This window comes from Oreochromis niloticus, linkage group LG23 (assembly GCF_001858045.2).
Source record: "Oreochromis niloticus isolate F11D_XX linkage group LG23, O_niloticus_UMD_NMBU, whole genome shotgun sequence".
In the NCBI taxonomy this organism is placed as follows: Eukaryota; Metazoa; Chordata; class Actinopteri; order Cichliformes; family Cichlidae; genus Oreochromis; species Oreochromis niloticus.
Window position 1 is genome coordinate 40,148,420 of NC_031986.2, and position 19,388 is coordinate 40,167,807.

General features: G+C 40.3%; 1 protein-coding gene across 3 annotated transcripts in view; it reads right to left on the reverse strand.

Moving 5' to 3' along the window:
• The window catches only part of ncanb (neurocan b), a 172,641-nt gene that overhangs the window by 93,793 nt on the left and 59,460 nt on the right, over positions 1-19,388 (reverse strand). For all 3 annotated transcript variants that reach the window (XM_019352045.2, XM_025903081.1, XM_025903082.1), the window contains exons 7-9: positions 16,185-16,478; positions 14,331-15,200; positions 7,063-8,262 (exon numbers count right to left, since the gene is read on the reverse strand). In XM_019352045.2, coding sequence (XP_019207590.1) covers positions 7,063-8,262; positions 14,331-15,200; positions 16,185-16,478 — 2,364 coding nt within the window. The remainder of the gene's footprint in view (positions 1-7,062; positions 8,263-14,330; positions 15,201-16,184; positions 16,479-19,388) is intronic.

Below are 19,388 nucleotides of genomic sequence, written 5' to 3' on the forward strand. Positions count from 1 at the left end.
TGGGTCATACAATCTAAAAAATAAAATACAGCTGCCTGTGATGGGGCTCCTAGAGGCTGAATAATCACCAGGTTTTGTTGTGGCAGCAAACATAATAAAGCATTTTTATGATGCCATAAAAACGCCTGTTCAAGACAGCTTTTCTATGCTTTTCCAGGCTTGCTGCAGAATGTTAAACCAAAATTTTCACAGAGTATTAGCTTTACAAACTTAAGTGGCATGTCATTGACTTTTACATGTTTAAAGAATACTCTCCATTCCCAGAAGACAGTGAACACTGATAACAGATATTTTTGCTGGAGCGTTTTGGCTGATGTAAAATAAAAATTGCATAAAAAGCATGAAAATAAAAATTCCCTGGTGAAATTTACTCAGGATGGGTTTGAGTTTATTCATTGAAAACCAACAGTGCTTTGCAAAGGAGCAAGAATTTGTTTTTTATATCACTGCTCAGTGTAATGTTAGATGATGACCTTGCCAGGCACAGCGTTTGTATCACTGGCCCTTGTGCTTACCCACTTCTTGGACGTTGCTCAGCAAGTAAAGCTCAGCTTGACTTGCTAAAGGTTAATCGTGTTTGACTGAACTCTCTGTACTTCATCAAGGCTGCTTTTGTTGTATTGCTCTCTTTAATCTTTACTCTTCTTCTTATGTACTCGGTTTATGTTATTCACTATGTACTTTATGGTATATTCCCTATTATCAATTTTCAAAGGAACAAAACAACAAAAATGAAAAGTCTTCCAAGTTCAAATTAATGAATTATGCTCTTGCATAATTGGGTGTTTCATTCGTACTATGAAACACACTATTTTTCCATCTTTTGGTTATTCTTTAAATAAGACAGTATTAGGAGATGCATTAGGGGGTCGATCCAACCATAATTTAAAAAAACTGCACCTAAGTTCCACATATTGCTGGCTGAGCAATATAGAGTTTAAAAAAGGGCTACATCCATTTGAGACGTACAGTCTACAGTTTGCTTGAGTTAATGCCATCTGGATGGCTTTAGTCTATGACTAACAGTGTGATAGTATTGATGTAGTTTTCCTCTGTTCTCAGCTGCAAGAAGATTTTGATACCAGCTGTACTGATAGTCCTGCTGGCCAACATCCTCTTGTAAACCGTGATTTGGGGGTAAAACAGGGGTTATCGATTCACACTTGTAAGAGATCTTTCAGTTGACTGGAAATTGAGACCATCTTGTTTACCTGAGGATACGGATTCTGACCTAAAGGCTAATCTCAGGGTGGTAACACTGTGTCTGAACATTCAGGGAATACAAACTGACAACACAACAAGTAACTGTAGCAAGAATGCAAGAATGAAGAAAAGACTAGTTTGTCAGTAAAACAATGGATTTGTTTGTTTCCGTTTGTCTCTGCTCTCCTATCCCTAAGGGGCAATTAACTGACTTTTTTTATAGCTGTAGTAATCAGTAATGATTTTGTAGGTTAGTTCTTCATGCTAATTTCTGCATCTTACTGTCCTCTTTTTTTCCTTCTCCCATCCTCATTATTGCCTTAATTGAATTCACCTGCACCTTCTTACCCTTCTCCCTGGTGTATTTATTTAGTATGCATTTTCTCCCTTCATATTTGTCAGGTTGTTGTCACAACGCCCTCCTGTTTCTGCATGTAATTCATTTGTGATCTCAGCATAATTTACTACATTTGGTTGTTTTTCTTAGGACTTTCAGTTTTGTTTTTGAAAAATAGACTTATATTGAATGAACTTTTGTTTAGTCATACCTGTGTGCTGAAAATAAAGGAGTTAATTTTTTGTACATTTCCATTAAGCCTCCATGGTTTCTGTATTTGGGTCCCAGCATGATTATTTTCTCAAAGAATGACATCCTCTCTCTAGTAGACTTCACCTGAGACTAATCACTGAGATATCCTCAAAGTTATCTGTTTACAGAGAAACTGACAGTAGGATTTGATGGAAATTCAGTGGATTTAAGACTGGTCTGCATTAATATCATTAACAGTTAATGATGTACACAAAAGGCTCAGTGTGATTCCTCAGCATAGTTGATCTAAGCTCATTTTCAACACTTTGGTAGCGCTGTTATTCCCCTGGTTAACAGGATACAAAGGGCCTATGCTCAGTCAGCACAGAGCAGTGTGTAACACCATTTCATCCCACACCATGATAGAACCAAAAGTCCCTTAAGGCTCCTCTTTAACAAAGCCCATTCATTTAATAAGCAGCAGCCAGTGGCACTGGATTCGATTCGGCAGGAGTGTTTGATATGGAAAAATGGTGGAATTACACCATGAAAAGAAAGAAGAGAAACTTGGAGATGGAAAGTAGAGAGGAGGATGACTGATTAGGCAATGAACGGATTTAAAATAAGGTGACTTCTTTTTTAAACGCAAGTGATTCTGCTGAGCCAGAGGATCCTACAGGGGACAGATACAGTTAGACAGCAATTGACTGCCTTGTGTTGTATCGTGTTGGAGTTCAAGAGGCTATCAAAACATTATGCCAGGGAGAGTCATAACAATGACCAGCAGAGTAATAAAAGACATAAAGTCAGGGAGATGGGTAAGGAGGGAGATGAGAAAAGCTAGTAAGGCAGAGGGAAAGAAGGATAGTCAAGAAAAAAAAGATGGAAGACACAGGGAGCGTGAGCAGGAAAATCAATATACTTCTATATGCAGCATTGAGAATGTGCCCTCTCGCTGCTCCAGACAGCCTATCCAAGGACTCCAACAGCCAGCAGACAAACTGAACATCTATCCACAGACCCACACTGATAATATGCCACCCCAGTCTGTCCCTGTCTCCATTTATCTCCCCCTCCCATAAACACACACATGCACACACTTCAACCTACTGGCTTTTCTCCTCCAAATTTAACACTCTAATTTGGTAGAGGGCTGGCTGCCGTGTTATTGATGTTGCCAGAGGTCTGATCCATCTAGAGCCTGGGACAAGGCTTCAGTCAAAATGGCTATAACTCAGAGGCATCCTGCTCCCTGTTTGCCAGAGTATCAGACTAGCATTGGTAATTTAAAGGTTGGATAGACAGCCAATATTACTGTATGCACCTGCCTTGCTTCATCACCCCAAAGGGCTGGATGCCAGTGCTCTGAAGCATTCGGTAAATTTCCATGCTTGTTGAGACACGTTGGATTGGAAATCAATTTTTGTAACTTTTCGTAGTTGCAAACTTCAACAAATGCCGTCTTTAGGATTATACAATATGGAAATTAAGATAAAATAAATTTTAAAAAGAAAATAAATGTCTCTACTTTTCACAGTGTTCACAGAGAGGGATTAACACATATCCTGTGTGTGTGTTTGTATATGATGGTGTGACATGTGGGATGGATTAGAGAGGTTTACTTCAGAGTGAGCTCTGCATGCTGGTGCTTCTTCACATATCTTTTTTCCCTTATGTATGTGTGTGTGTGTGTTTGAGTGTGTGTGTCCACCCATCTGTGTGGGTTTAGCTGGAGGCCAGAGCGACAAGGGATTGGAAAAGCTGGGTGTTTCGTTATATACCATTGTCTTACCACACAGATATATAGCCAAACAGGACACAGAGGGGCTGAGCCTGATCTGACAGCGATGAATGAAGATCGGAAGAAAGCACAGATGTAAAAAAAAAATAAAAAAATTTAAAAGTAAAAAGGAGGAGAGGAAAAAGAAAACATGGGGAGGAACAATGTGCTCTCTGGATGCCCACAGGACTATGGTTAGTGTAGTCTCTGATCATTGATTAAAGAGCTTTATGTTCTCCTACCCACAGCATTGTGGAGGACACGCTCACCTCTCTAGAGCTCTACCTCAACCCTCCCGCCCCCTATTCTTACTTCCCAGGGCTGTCCATCCTCCTGCCCTTTCCCTTCTCTCTGTCTCTATCTCTGAAGTAATGGGCAGACAACCATTGCTGTAATTTCCTCTGTACTAAAAACTGACAACTATAAAAGGTCACACAGAGGAAGTGGTCTCATGCTTCTAATCACTCAACAAGAGCAGGGCCACTCAGTCCATTCAAATATCACCATGATAAAGACAAAATGTCCTCTACTACTGACTGTTTTCTTTTCTTTTTCTGATGTAACAAACAGTTGGACACAGAGAATATAGCGTCTACATTTTTTTAAAAAGTGCCCTTGAGCTGCACTTATATAAACAGTTTTTTTTCTTCTCTGAATAAAATAATTTGGCAGGATTTACACGTTCACTAAATTAAATGATTGCATAATGGGTCATGGTCATGCTCCATGGAAAGCATTCATAAAATGTGAAATATATTGAATGCATGCACCTGAAGCAAACAAGACAGAGTAGAGTTGAGCCTACGTTATTGGTTTGCTGTGGTGCATTCGACTGAAATCAAAATCTATCTCCTCCTCCTGTTGTTATTAAATGGATGAAAGCTCATCTCCTGCTTTACAGCTCCCTGTAAACTAGAAAACATCACTCGACCAAATCTGATTTCTCCTGTGGGAATGACTTAATTCAATATATTCAGACTTTTTATTGTAATATATATAATAATTTTTAAATGCATATACCAGTCAGAAGTTTGGACACATCTACTCAATGTCTTCTTTAATGGTTTCTCTTTATTTTCACTACTTTCTACATTGTAGCTACATACTGAAGACATCAAATATATTAAAACAAGATATATGGAATTGTGTAGCAAAGACAAAAATGATAAATAACTCTAAATTTGGCTTATATTTTAATTCCTCAAAGTAGCCACCCTTTGATTTGTTGACAGCGCTGCAAACCTGTGGCCTTCTCTCAATGAGCTTCATGATGTAATCACCTGAAATAGTTTTCACTACACAGGTGTGCCTTGTCAGGGTTCATTTGTGGAATTTCTTGAATTCTTAATGGTGTGGGGACCATCAGTTGTGTTGTGCAGAAGTCAGTTTGGTACACAGCTGAGAGCCCTATTTGACAACTGTTAGAATTCATATTGGGGTAAGAACCAATCAGCTAAGTAAAGAGAAACAACAGTCCATCATTACTTAAAGAACTGAAGGTCGGTCAGTCGAGAAAAATTGCTAAAATTTTGAATGTGTGCCCAAGTGCAGTCGCAAAAACGATCAAGTACTACAATGAAACTGGTTCACATGAGGACCGGCCCAGGAAAGGAAGACCAAGAGTCACCTCTACTGCTGAGGATAAATTCATCCGAGACACCAGCCTCAGAAATTGCAATTTAACAGCACCACAGATTAGAGCCCATATAAATGCCACACAGAGTTCCAGTAGAAGACACATCTCTACATCAACTGTTCAGAGGAGACTGCGCGAATCAGGCCTTTATGGTCAAATAGATGCGAAGAAACCAGTACTAAGGAAAAGCAACAAGCATAAAAGATTTGTTTGGGCCAAAAAGCACAAGGAATCGACATTAGACCAGTGGAAATCTGTGCTTTGGTCTAAGGAGTCCAAATTTGAGATCTTTGGTTCCACCCGCTGTGTCTTTGTGTGACGCAGAAAAGCATGGAGGAAGTGTGATGGTGTTGGGGTGCTTTGCTAGTGACACTGAAGGGGATTTATTCAGACACGGCTACCACAGCATCCTGCAGCAACATGCCATCCCATCCAGTTTGCGTTTAGTTGGACCATCATATTTTTTTTCAACAGGACAATGATCCCAAACACCCCTCCAGGTTGTGTAAGGGCTATTTGACCAAGTAGGAGAGTCATGGAGTGCTGTGCCTGATGGCCTGTCCTCCACAGTCACCTGACCTAAACCCAATTGAGATGGTTTGGTACGAGATGAGATGAGATGGAAGGCAAAAGAACCAACAACTTCTCAGCATCTCTGGGAACTCCTTCAAGACTGTTGGAAAACCATTTCAGGTGACAACCTCATGAAGCTCATCGGGAGAATGCCAAGAGTGTGCAAAGCACTAATCAAAGCAAAGGGTGGCTATTTTGAAGAATCTAAAATATAAAACATGTTTTGAGTTATTTGACACTTTTTTCCATGTGTTCATTCATAGTTCATCTATCTATCTATCTATCTATCTATCTATCTATCTATCTATCTATCTATCTATCTATCTATCTGTGACTGTACAGTATATGGGCCACATGCAACGTAATTCCCAACAGCACCAGCTCCATGTGATGACATAAAACTTTTAGAAATGCACTTTACTGAGCAGGATGACTCATAATCCAAATCATGATTTTAAAAATGCATTTTCAAAACCTACAAGCACAGATCTGAGGATAAATGCAAGGCATTAGTTAAGGAGGATCATGCGATAAATATTTCAATCCTTCCACATAGATTCATTAAACACTGAGCAAACACATTTTGGTTGTTAAAACCAGACAAATTTCAGAGAACTGAGTAGACTTATACAGCATGCAGCATTTACCGTGTTCATTTACTTTGAGGTTTTCTGCCACAAGTAGCAGGTGCATTAAGTATCAAAAGAAATCAATGTGAGTGTGGTGAGACAAAGAGCACAGACATTGCAATTATTGTGAGTGTGTAAGAAAATATAGTTCTTCCAAAAATGGAAGAACGAGTCAAATAAACATGAACACAAAAGAAAATGAGACAGAAGAAGAGACCACAGTCAATTACAAGTCCCATCTTGCAGTTTGTGTCTACATTGATTTGTTGGGGACTAGGATCTTTGCCTCTTCCCAGCTCACCTAATTGCACTCACTGTGACCCGCTAATTACTTCACTAAGACCTAGCTGATCTCACCTCACTGCACTACTTCTCTGTCTAAAGTTGTCTCCATACCAGTGTGGAAGGGTGGGACAAGGAATGAAAGTAAATGTGAAGGCACAAAGGGCAAACAAGGCTGGATTAAGAATGCATGATATATGTCAAAGCAGGAGACAGAAACAAGATGTAGAATGAAACAACAAGTGACAGACAGACCAAGTTGGGAGTATATGTTTTATATCTGAGTTAGTTTTAAGGTGGAGGGTCCTGATGCTTTTGTCTCCAACTAATCTGCATACATAATTAAATAAATCTCTGCTGATTAGACAATCACAATGATGAAGACAATAATGACAGTTAATTCACTGGGAACAACATGAAGCTAACCTACCTGATGGGATGAGCCCAAATTCCCAGCTGGGTACAAGAATGCCAAAAGGATTGTTTGTGCCAGTATCTTCTGTTGTTGGCGGGGTTTTATGTTCCTCTGACTTTAAGCCCTTGAATGGCGTCCAATGGCTTCCCACAACAAAAGACTCAGAAACGGCAGATCTGGATTCCATTTCTGTAGCAGCAACCTTGATGTCTGATACGGCGGTGGTCAAGTGAATGACTCCAGAAGTGGTTGTGGATGCTCCTTCGGGTGCAGGAGTCGATGAGAGGCCCTGCATGTCGGGTGAACTTGTAGCTTTCTCCTTGTCTTCCTGAGCCCACGAAATGGAAATAGATGGCTCCTCTGTATAAGATCTATTTTCTATAGTGGCTGCTGTGGTAGCAGGATCCATTGTCTGTGCATCTCTGGCCAGAAGCTCTGCCGTCGTCATTTCAGAAGTTGTCAGCATCTCTATCAAAGCCTCATGTGTGTTAATCATCACCTCATCAGTGCTTGTACCTTTACTGTCTTTTCTATAAACTGGGGTGAATCCGGAGTTTGAACTAACTTCGCCGCTGTGTGAGGAGGTAGACGAGAGCTTGTCAGTAGGCCTGTGAATGTAGAAGATCTCGCCCCTAGCCTCCTCTGCTGACTCTGTTTCCTGGGAGACCTGAGGTGGGGTGGTGGGCTGTTCCACCAGCTGCCAGTGGGACAGAGTTGTGCGCTCAGCCGCAGTGGCAAAATCACTCTGGCTGAGTGAAGATTTCGACTCAGTAATCACTTTGATGCCACTGCTGTCCAAATTGTTGTCTTTCATTCCAAATCCAGCCTGCGCGTTGCTCCCTTCTCCACTACCCTCTATCTCTTTCTCCTCTCCTGATGCACTTCTGGGAGCTGGAGTATTGACCTTCTCTGTATCCTGCTCCTTGCCTTCACCTGAATAATTATCTGTGTAGTCCTGTCGAAGGAAGGTGGGCAGGGTCATCATCTCAATGGGTCCTGCTTTAGCTTCCATCGGCTCCCAGGTGGGTTTTTTACCCACATAGCCCACATTTTTAGGAAGGCCTAGTTTGGGAATGCGCATTGATTTGATGGCCCACTGAAACTGGGAGCTGGGAACAGGAACAAAGGTAGGGTGTTGCCTGAGACCCTGAAGACTGGATAAGTTGACATGTTCACTGGGTGGTGAGCTCTCAGTGGGATCCGATTCAGGGATTTCTATAGAAAATACAGACAGAACAGACTAATTAAGCACATCATCAGGGGATGTTATGGATCTGGAATTAGCAATTTAAAACTCAAGCACAGACTACATCAACCCCATGGAGACTGTTCAGGGAACATAGTTAAAAAGTGAATGATAACAGCAGGAACACAGATTTGCTGAGACCGTTGCTCTGAGCTGGAAATGGTGTGTGTTAACTGTATCTGATTTCGTTCATAGTATTTGCATATTTCCTTTTTTCCTGCACCCACAATGTACGCAATTATGAAATAATAGAATTCTGCTTTTTCCCAACTGAATTGGATTCAATTTGTGGTAGTGGAAAGGGTGGATATTGAAGAATGAGGTAGGTTCACTGGGTGGTGCAACCACTCTCCCACTCTTCCACCCACTGATCGAGAACTAATAAATAACACGACACAAAAGATGCAACTCTGCAAATAAAAGTTGTCCTACTTTACGACAAATAAACCACAGAGCAATGAGCAACCTTGTGCCCTTGGAGAGCAGTTAGGAACGGTGGTCTTTGTTCTGCACTGCACAGCGTTTGATTAGAGACCAACAGTGAACTTTAAAAGCAAAGAATACCATCATTAGATGCAACACAAGACAGTGGAGTTGGAGTCTATCCAATGGAGGATTTTAGATACAGTGGCTTTCAGCCTGCTAGTAGGGAAACACAAGTCAGAAAGGGCTTGCACAGCTAGCCAGTCCTAGCTAAGTCTTGCTGAGAGAAACACTCAAATAATCAGGTCCAAATGTATAAAAATAATCAAGTGTGTAAAAATGCATGTAAACAATGAAGAGTATTCCAAGCTACCTGGGGAGTTCACCATGGAACAATGCAGGTTGAAATGGCATGAAGTCATTCCTTTTATGCCTTTCTTTATCATTTGATTCCTGATTACACAAGCAACAATTCCATAATCTCCATCAGTAATATCCCTGTTTTTTTGTTTGTTTGTTTTTTATAAGGAGTTAAATAAACAAACAAAAAGAAAACATTCTTGGTTGCTTGATCAATCAGGCTGAGTGGCTATGGTTTCAAACTGATTTCATTCACACTTATCTATCAGGATGCAAAAAAAAGAACAGCAAAATGTTCCTCGCGCTTGACCGGAGCACAGAAATATCCAACACTGCACTTTCCAATTGAGCTTGGAAAGTACAGTTTTTGTTCATCATATTTATCATGAAATAAACTAAAGCTGTTAATAATTTAAACACATTATTTCAGAATGAATTATATTAACCAAGATCAAACAAAGTCAACAATCTAGCGTTCTCTCAGATGTGTTTATTGTCTATGGACTTTATTTTCCCTCAAAGCTGCATTCTCGAGTTGAATTTACTCATCTTAGTCTTGGCTTTTCACGCAATCACCTACAGAGAACAATTGTAGTTTAGCCATGCCACGTTTTTCTATTATTTCCATAAAACTATATTTTCTACATTTTTATGCACTGCTGCAACAAAATTCCCAACCTAAAGTGTATTAAGATGTCTTTAAAATCTTAACTGTACTTTTACACGTTTGCTACAGACACAATGTACCTGAGATGCAGGTTCAATTTTTCTTCTGTGTGTTCCTTGAAGCTGTAGTCAAATGATAATTTTGGCAAACTAAAAGAAGCAGTTAACTGCCATTTACTGTAAGCTAGATGTTTTGGATATTTTTCTGCACCACTGGAGCTGATCAGTGTGGGCATTAAAGTTGCTGGAGTTTGTAGACAAAAATGGGAACCTCCTCTTCTGGAGTGTATGCACACATGCCCACAAATAAACTCACACCAAAAGGATGGGAGGATGTATTCAAATGTAATTTCACACTTCTCTGTCCCTGTTTCTCCACTCCCTGTGGATTCTTTTACCTAAAACAAGCTCCTGTTGGTATACAGTTGCCTGTAGTGAGAGAAGCCATGTGGAAAAATGCAGGCGCACTTGCAGCATGATAAGCAAATGACTGGCTCCACAACAAGCTCCATCTCGATCTGTTTATTTAGATGAAGTGTTCCACTGTACGTTATCAGCTTACAGCTTTAAACCAGACTCTGTCTACACCATCAATAATTCATTCTGTCTGCATGTGTGACTCATGAATGATGTTTGTGGGGATTTTTTTAGGACAGTGGTGCAGTCACATTACTGAGAGGTCTAGTTAGTGATCCCACCTTTATCATCATTCAGCCCAGTTTGGCTTCCCTCAGCTCAGTTAACGCGTCAGAAAAGTACAGCAATACAGCACAACAAATTACCTCAAGATGGACAACATGCACAAATATGTCTATGCATAAAATATTAAAGTGTATGTAAATTATTCAGAAGGTCGCTGTTGCCGTATGCCTAAGTGAGGTTTACGAGCCTGAGGTTCATTTCCATAAGAGCCATGTAGCCTGGCGTAATTGTCCTATTAATAATCCAAATAGCTAATTACATACTTTTACTACACACACTGATGGAAGTGAGAATAATTAAACACATTAATCTGGTTTGATCATCTATGTAATGACCCATGTAATAAATAAAATGAGACAATTAGGCATAGGTTTGGGTGATTTCATGGCGCTATTTAGAGCATGGTTAGAGTTCAGCTCAGCTGCTGTAAATCTGCTGGTGGAGGGCTTGGTGGAAATGGCCAGAACTCAGAGCAAAAATGCTGCAAAACAAACTTATAATGAACCTCATTCAGACAGTAATTGTGCGCTTCCACTGAGTGGTTCTGCTGTGTTGACTCCACTTTAGTGGAGTAAACGGGCTGAAAGAATCCCTGCAGGTCAGGCAGACATGATATTAAATTGTGAGCAAGGAGACTGACAACGATAGAAAGAGAAGGTGCGCGAGACAGAAGATGGTACTAATGCCAGCTCATTCCATCTACAGATATGGCATCTAATATAAAAAGACTGAGGTAAAGTTATTGCATGGCCAGGTGAATCATGTCAGGAGCATCCACACTGAGTGTCAGTGTGAAGACCTCACTGTCTTCTAAAACTTGTATGAAGCTGGCAAATATTTCCTCAGCTGTGATTCTTGACCTGGATATAATTTGTTAACATGCTGTTTCAGTTTATTAAAATGTTCAAAATACTCATATTTTCTTGGCAAATAATTTAACTGATCACTCTTGAGGCAAAGAATTTTTAGGCACGTGAAATAAATGTGATCATTATTTAAATTCCCATCTTACTTGGATGTACATAGTGCACAACAAATGTTTTCCTCCCCCTCAATCAAAGAGACAAAACAGCAACGTTAATCGCTATCAAGTGTTGAGCCCTTGGTGCACAACAACAGCTAATTTAGCTCACTGGTTCTAGGAGACATGAGCTGGGCAGCTTTCCATCACAGCAACATTAAAGAAAAACAAAACTACACCTCACACTCCTTCCTCCATCTTTCCCTTTGTTTGCCTCTTCCTCACTACACTCATGCTCCTCGTGTGTTGCTCACCCACATTGTAGTGATCATTAATGCCTACCTTCAAAGAGCTGGGGCCTAATTGGCAGAGACATGGATGGTGGTTAGAGTGAACGGCATTGCAGCCTAGCCTCCATGTTAATTGGATAAGGTTGTGAATAATGCATGCGGACTAAAGGATGGATTTTCATTAATACCTTGGGATTGGGTTGCTATGGGATTTCAGGTAGCACAGCAGTGAGTATTTATATTAATAAAGCCAGCAATCGCTAGGTGAGAAAAGCCTTGCACCTTTATTGAATCATTCTTTTAGCTGCTGGTGTGAATGTTTGTCTTACTTTGGATCTTTCCTATTTAGCTGGCGCCATGCATGTGTTATTTGTGGCGGCCATTAAAGAAAAGCTTCCTGCTTCCATCAACCCAAGGTTGTAGTACACTTTCTTTCTAGCCTTGCTTGTTTACCTCTTTCCGATGTGCTCTAATTTAGTATTATAGTAGAATACACTATATAAGGCAAAACAGTCGATGTGTACAATTTTGATGAGCTTTAAAGTCAGTATTTGGTATCACCATTTTTTTTTTTTTTAACACAACCTGAACTCTCTTAGACAGCTTTCTTGTAATTTCTTTTACTATTCTTCTGGAATAGTTCTCCATTCTTCCTGAAGGACATTCAAAGCTATTCTTTGGATGTTGGCTACCTTTTGTTCTTTTCTTTGTCAAGATGATGCAGCGCTGCTTCAGGAGTGTTGAGGTCTGGGCTCTGGGGAGGCCAATCCATGACTGATAGTGTTCCATTGTGTTTTTCCATCCAGGTATGCTTGTACTGCACTGACACTAATCAATTAACTAATTTACTAATCAAATACTTTAAAGATGGCATTGTATGGTGGATCGAAATCTGATGGTACTTCTCTGTATTCATAATTCCATCAATTTTGACAAGATTTTCAACACCACTCGCCGAAATGTGGCCCCAAACCATGACAGAGAGCCTTCACCGTGTCTTACAGATGGCTGTAGACACTCACTGTTGTGCCTCTCTCATGACTTGCTCCACACTTGTTGATGACGGTTTCAACCAAAAATTTCAGATTTGGAGCCATCACTCCATCAGACCTGTTGCCACTGATTTTCAGCCCAGCTCTTGTGTAATTTGGCAGTTGTTGGGCTTTTCTTCCTGTTTTCCATCTGAGAATGGCTCCTTGACAGCTACACTTCCATAGAGACCATTTCCGACAAGGCTTCAGTGAACGGATGATGAATCAACTGAAGAGCCAGCTGCTTCTCTCAAGTCCTCTGTCAGGTCTTTGCTGGATACTGCTCTTCTGCTGCAGATAGTCTTTTTTAGACCTGCCATTTCTTCTTTTGTCCTCTGTTTGTACTGTTTCCTCAAAACTTTTAAGGACACACAGCAAACGATGCTAAAAAATGCCTGTTTTTGGCTAATAACTCTTTGAAAATTACTTTATTGTACCACAAACACTATTTTATCCCAATCTAACTGTGTTATTTTGTGTTATTTGAAATAGCAACAAATGACGTGCTTTTACAACAGGCTGCTATTATAAGGCTAGCTAAAGAAACAGTTTAAAATTTGTTCTTTGCTAAGTTGTCTGTTATGTGTGGACACAACGCTGGCTCGTCCCTTGAGTTAGGTGCCCTTTTTATGCTTGAAGGATTCAAAGGTCAGTCTTAGGTGGCTTAACAAGCGAAGAGGCATTCCATTCAAAATGCCCACATTCAAGGACTGGATGGAAAATGTGTGAAAGAACGGCCAATGACCAAAGAGAAACTTTGAAAGACCTTCAGAAAGCTGAGAGAACTATAGCCCAACGCCACATTAAAACAATCACAAGAAAATCTGGCTCCTCGGAATCAAAGCAAAAAGAAATGAGGGGCTCAAGACTTTCGCACAGTATTATATATCAGACGTTGCACCCCAGATTCTCATGTCTTCCTTTAAACCTCAGGATTTTATGACTTGTATGTTTGGGGGTTTTTTTTGGTATCCTTGTTAATCACTATGAAAGACGGATTTTGAAATGTTTCTATATTATTCTATATTATAATATTATCCACAGTTAATCCCACTAATATAGTCTAATATAGCTCCATTTCTTAAAAAATCAGGCTGTAAGTTGTCCTCTTAAACAAAAAATACAAAAGGCAAAAAAACATTTGATCACATTCAAATAGGTTTAAAAAAATAAGCATAGCTGTTACTCTTTCTTACAGCCTGCAATGTAAACAAAGCGCTTTGTCAATAAATATGAGAATGAAGGCAGAACACTCCAACACCCTGCATTACTGTATGTGCTGTGCCCCCTTTGTTTGTTTGCAATTACTGTTTAATTAAATTTACAGCGATACTTCAAATTGCCCTGCGGAGGAATATATTATAGCATACTCGAGGGGAAAGAAGATAGAGTGGAATGGAGAGGCAGAGACTATTTAAAAAGCATGACACAAACAGATTCTATATTTACCAGAGACATTCAAATGCACCCCGCCTCCATTTGAAACAAAACAGCTTCAATTTAGGCTCATTTCTGTTTCAATTTCACCTGTAGTTATTTGTTTTAAAGGGTAAAGTTGAACTGTAGATAGAAATATACATACAAACTAAAAGCTAAACTCATACCTTTAACAGCAGATTGAGGGTGGTCAGCGATGGGGCTTGTTGTTCTCTCTCCTGGAGGGCTGCTCGTACCACTTGCCTCTGTGCTTTGGACTGCAGGTACTAACTGAATCAATGGCATCACCTCTTTCTCCTCACTGGAAAGACCTTCTTCTGAGCTCTGCAGGTCAGTCGCCGGACTCCTGAAAGAAAAAGTGCCACTTCTGTGCTCCATAATGGCATTATCTATGCTGCCCTTTTTCCCACTTGGTTTAGGAAAACTTGGGTTCCTGCTAGGCGCTTCCCCCTGTGTTTGGTTATTTGTTGTCTTTTCGTCTGGCACCATGGGTGTTTTCTCTGTATCATCATCTTCCTCATTCTGAGTCCAGTACCTAAAGGGCCTCATAAGAGTGTTAACAAAGTCAGTCAGAATACTATTACTGGTTTGAACTTGGGGTGTGGAAGTAGAAATTGAGGATAATGTTGGGGTCTCAGATCCAAAGTAGCTTCCATCTTCTTCCTCATGGGCAGAGCCTGCATGCTTCTCGAAGGTTTCAAGGTCAGAAACGCCCAAAGTATTGCCGTTCTTTAAGCTGTGTGACTCATTCTGGCTGGGTTCTGGCGTTCCAGGTCCATCCTGAGTTTCATCCCAAACCTCCTCAGGCCTTAAGTGGATGATCACATGCTCTTCGGAGATCTCAGATGAGTTGTTGATTCCAGCAATGGAGGGGATTCGTACTTCATCTAAGTCAACAAGACCAGTCCAAGTGGAAGTCTTAGGAATAGAGGCACTATCCTGGGCTTCAGTGAATAAGGACATGGCCTCTGCTGCCGGGTGAGGTGTCTGATACAAAGGCTGTGGCTCCGCAGCCTGCACCCCTGCTGGCTGGTGGGCTGCAACACACAATCACACATCAATTGACTTGTTTTGTCTTCTGTGTTACAACACAGCCAAAACCCCCATTTTTAATAAGATTAAATCCAGAGTAGGACACACAAGTGTTATAGATATCACAAGTAGATCTGTTTTTCTACAAAAAATTACAACCATTTGAAATCAGCAAATATACAAATGTGACTGTATCCACAATATTATTCACACGAACCATATCTATGTTAATAAACAAAATCCATTACCATTTTTATCTACTTTTAGCTATCTGAAAGACATTATTCATGTAAATCTGCATTCAGCATTGTTGGTGCTATGAAGATGTTCATCTGTCAGCTGTTTGTTTTGACAGATTCACTGCTGCTCTGCTCTCACGCTGTTCTTGTTTACTTTAAAATTACTGGGTTATGCAGATGTTTCACTTCAGTTACATTTTCATGGGCTGAAAATGTGAAAGATGAAATTGTCATTCTTTCATTTTTCCAACCTAAATATTAATTTGCAGTCTTCTCATAATATCAGTTCTTATTTTGTGTGTGTGTGTGTGTGTGTGTGTGTGTGTGTGTGTGTGTGTGTGTGTGTGTGTGTTGATGGCAGAAGTTGGCTACAAACAGTGAACAAAATAGTTCATTCGGTTTGAAGATGAGCCCAACTTATTCCAGTGTCAGCAGATGATAAGAGGACAAGGCCAGACACAGTCACTGCAGACCCCAGCTAGACTTGCTTTAGTCATGCTCTCACTCTTATTTGATCCATATTTCCATTCTGTCTTGCAAGCGCAGCAACCCGCAACATACAAGCCCTGAAATCCACTGAGGGGAAGCAAATGTCACACAGTCTCTTCACAACTCCTTCATGTGTGACACCAACATCTCATGCTAATTAAAAATCAGAAGGGGAAACAATTCCCCAGATACAACGCTCGTTACCATGGCAATTACCACAATGTAACTGCATCACCTTCATTATCGCAGAGGGCTTAGTACCTCGGTAGCAGTAGGCATCAAACAGAGCTGCGGTGTCAGGAAATCCGGTCCGATTCGGGTTGTTGTAGACGGTCCGTACCCCAGGCTCGTCTCCGCCGCAGTTCTTCCGGGGGACGTTGATGGGATAGCGAACGCTGCCATCAGCGAGCCAGCCGGGATCACACTGGTCAAGACCAGCCTGCCAGGCGAGGAAGAGCTGCCCAACAGTAGCCAGCTGGGCTCCCAGGGAATGGCAGTGAGTGGAGGCGGTGGCAAGGCTCAGCTTCTCTGGCACTGTGGAGTGAAAAACCTCACCTGGAAGGTGGAGAAAGAGGAGTTGAGTTGTATTATAGAACAAAAACACTTCAGCCTTGAGAAAATTTTTGTTTAGCTGGTTGGCAGTTGCAGGATTTTGAGTGCTGGTTGATTCTTGGATCGTTTGGTATTGCAAACTGATGTTAAGTGAATTTGAGTTTGTGTCTGTCTCTTCTTGGTTGAATCGTATTAGTATTTTCTTTTAAGGTGCTATAACGGAAATCAGACATTTTCTCTTTCTCCTTTTCTCTTTCTCTTTCTCCTAGAAGTGAGGAAGCAGAAGGCATTTATTGTTGCCTGCAATAATAAAAGGAAATCAGTAATTCAAAGTATTGACAAAAGGAAATTGTTTGCAATCAAAGACATTTCAAAAAAAAGATCTAAGTACACAGACAGCGAATAAAAGAAAAGAAGAAAAAAAGAGGCTGAAGAATGGTGCTGTTGATGCTGATAAAAAAGAAATTCAAAAACAGGCAAGACAGAGAGTGCTCAAGAAGAACATAGCACAAATACATTTATATGATCGCTGGCAGCTCAGGGTGTGGTGATGAAAAATATATAAGCTGGAGGGTTGGACAGTAAGAATGAGGAGCAGAGAACAGAAGAACACATTTGATACAAGGATCTAGGAGATTTATGTCAAGAAAGAAGAATGTCACTTCAGTTTTTCTGAACAGTTAAAAAGGTCAAGATCCAAGCAAAATAAAATGGGAAAGAACCAGAAAGGGGATATATGAGGTGGTATTTGTCAGAAATAAAGTTAGAAGATGCCTAAATAGGCATTTAAAAGGTGCTGAAAATGTGCTAATTTTGATAGATTGCAGATTAAATTAGAAAAGATTGACAAAACAGCCAAAGACGTATACACTGTCATTTTTTTGTGCAAATCAAGCCCAGCTAGGCTTTTGTACATGTAGAGAAAGGTCTGTTGCTGAGTTTATTAATTCATCTTTTAGTTTTTGTTTTTGTTGTCTTCTTCTTAATGAATGAAACACCAGCTATGCATCACCCAGGAATTTCGCTTTGACTGCAGACAATTATTTGCTGATTACTTCAATCGGGTTGTTAATTCCACTGAACAACATTCTTAACTGCAGGATATAAAGTCTAGAGATGGTCGTACAATTTTCTCCTCTCAGCACATCAGTCCCATACTAGGTGTTAATATTGTCTATAAATAGTGGAATGGCTTTCTTACTACTATGATGCTTAATGACAGTTGCACACCTCATACTGAGAGACCTAGATAAAGTAACCCCTGTAGCAGGTCAGAATGTGGTGTTAAAATTATTAGAAAAACGGATGCCGGTTATTATATTTGCGCTTTGGAATTTGCACGAGGTTAAAGTATCACAAACACGTAATTTCAGTCAGGCATAGACGTGATTATGGTGTGAATGATGAATATATGCAGTGTTAATATTTGCCATTTCAGCACTGAGCCCATCATTCCCCTAGAGGAAACACCACGCTCAGCACAGCAGGGAGGAGAGAGAGATGATAATCACTTTCCCCCTTGAGGAACACATACTTACAATCTACAGCTGGATTTTTGAAGGTGATCTAATATTCTCTAAAAACAGCACTAACACTTGAAAGAATGGCTTTCATAGCAGTGTGGCAACAAGAGAGCAATCAGAGCTCTGACAGCTTAAATATACTGCGTTACACAAAGGATACACTGGACATACGGTAAATTGCACTCATAGAGCTTGTCATGTAGTATGAGCGGTAGTGAACTTGTGATGCCTGAGCACACTTGCACAGCTGTCATCTATCTAAGATATATCTGTAAGGAGTGGAGAGGCTTCAGTCACCAATTAAATCAAACTGGAGGAGCAAAATGCTAGATATGTTTGTTCATTTGACCTAAAAACAATAAAACTTATCAACTAGTTTAATTGATTTATATCCATAATTCCCCCTGCTCAATCCTCATCAAGATGGCAACAAATACTGTATATCCAATGTTGAGATTAAAGGATAGAGCGCTAAAAATGTAACTGAGACGTTTGAGAAGAAAGCAGGCAAATCTCAAAGCACATCAAAGACTCTTTAAGAAGAATAAGCATCATAAAGGTCACTGGCTGACTTGATGTCTTTCAAGCTGAGGTTGCATCATCTGTCATTGTGACAGACAGGGTCATAAAATGTCCATCATAATCTATTATTACCAGTCATTTTAATTTTAATTTATCCTGATAAAGGAATATATTCAATAAAAAGATAATAAAGAAACAACTCAGTCACTGTTTAATACAGAAAAGAGAACATGCATTTATCAGGAAAGGACAGACAGTTTCACTGACCTTGGGATCACTCCTCATGTCAACACCACAAGACGCACGTAATTTGTTACTCAAAGTGACACTAAAATACTCCAGCCATTGTGTCTAAACAGCCAAATGTGACGAAAACAGGACGCTTGCTTGATAAAGTAACATAACTGATTCAATTCAATTCAATTCAATTTTATTTATATAGCGCCAAATCACAACAAAAGTCGCCTCAAGGCGCTTCATAGGGCTACTGTTGGTAATCATATAACAACCCTCATCTTAACCTCTTATATACTGAAGATTGGCGACCTTTCCAGGGTGCACCCCACCTCTCGCTCTATTATAGCTGAAGAGAATGGATGGATGGAATGGACGAGTCTAGAAACACTGCCCCCAGGGAGGCGATCAGAGGTCAACAATACTGTTTTTACATGAGACCACATGTGTTTCTTCTGTACCAGGGTGCAAAAGAATCCATCTGTGACCTGCAGTGGTCACAGATGCACCCCAAGACCTAGAGGGAGGATATTGCTATGTAATGTTTGATGTTATGTTTAGAAAAAGAGAAGTCGCCATTGCTGTGAGCACTATTCTTATCACTATTGCATATGAATTATTTGATCTAATGGCA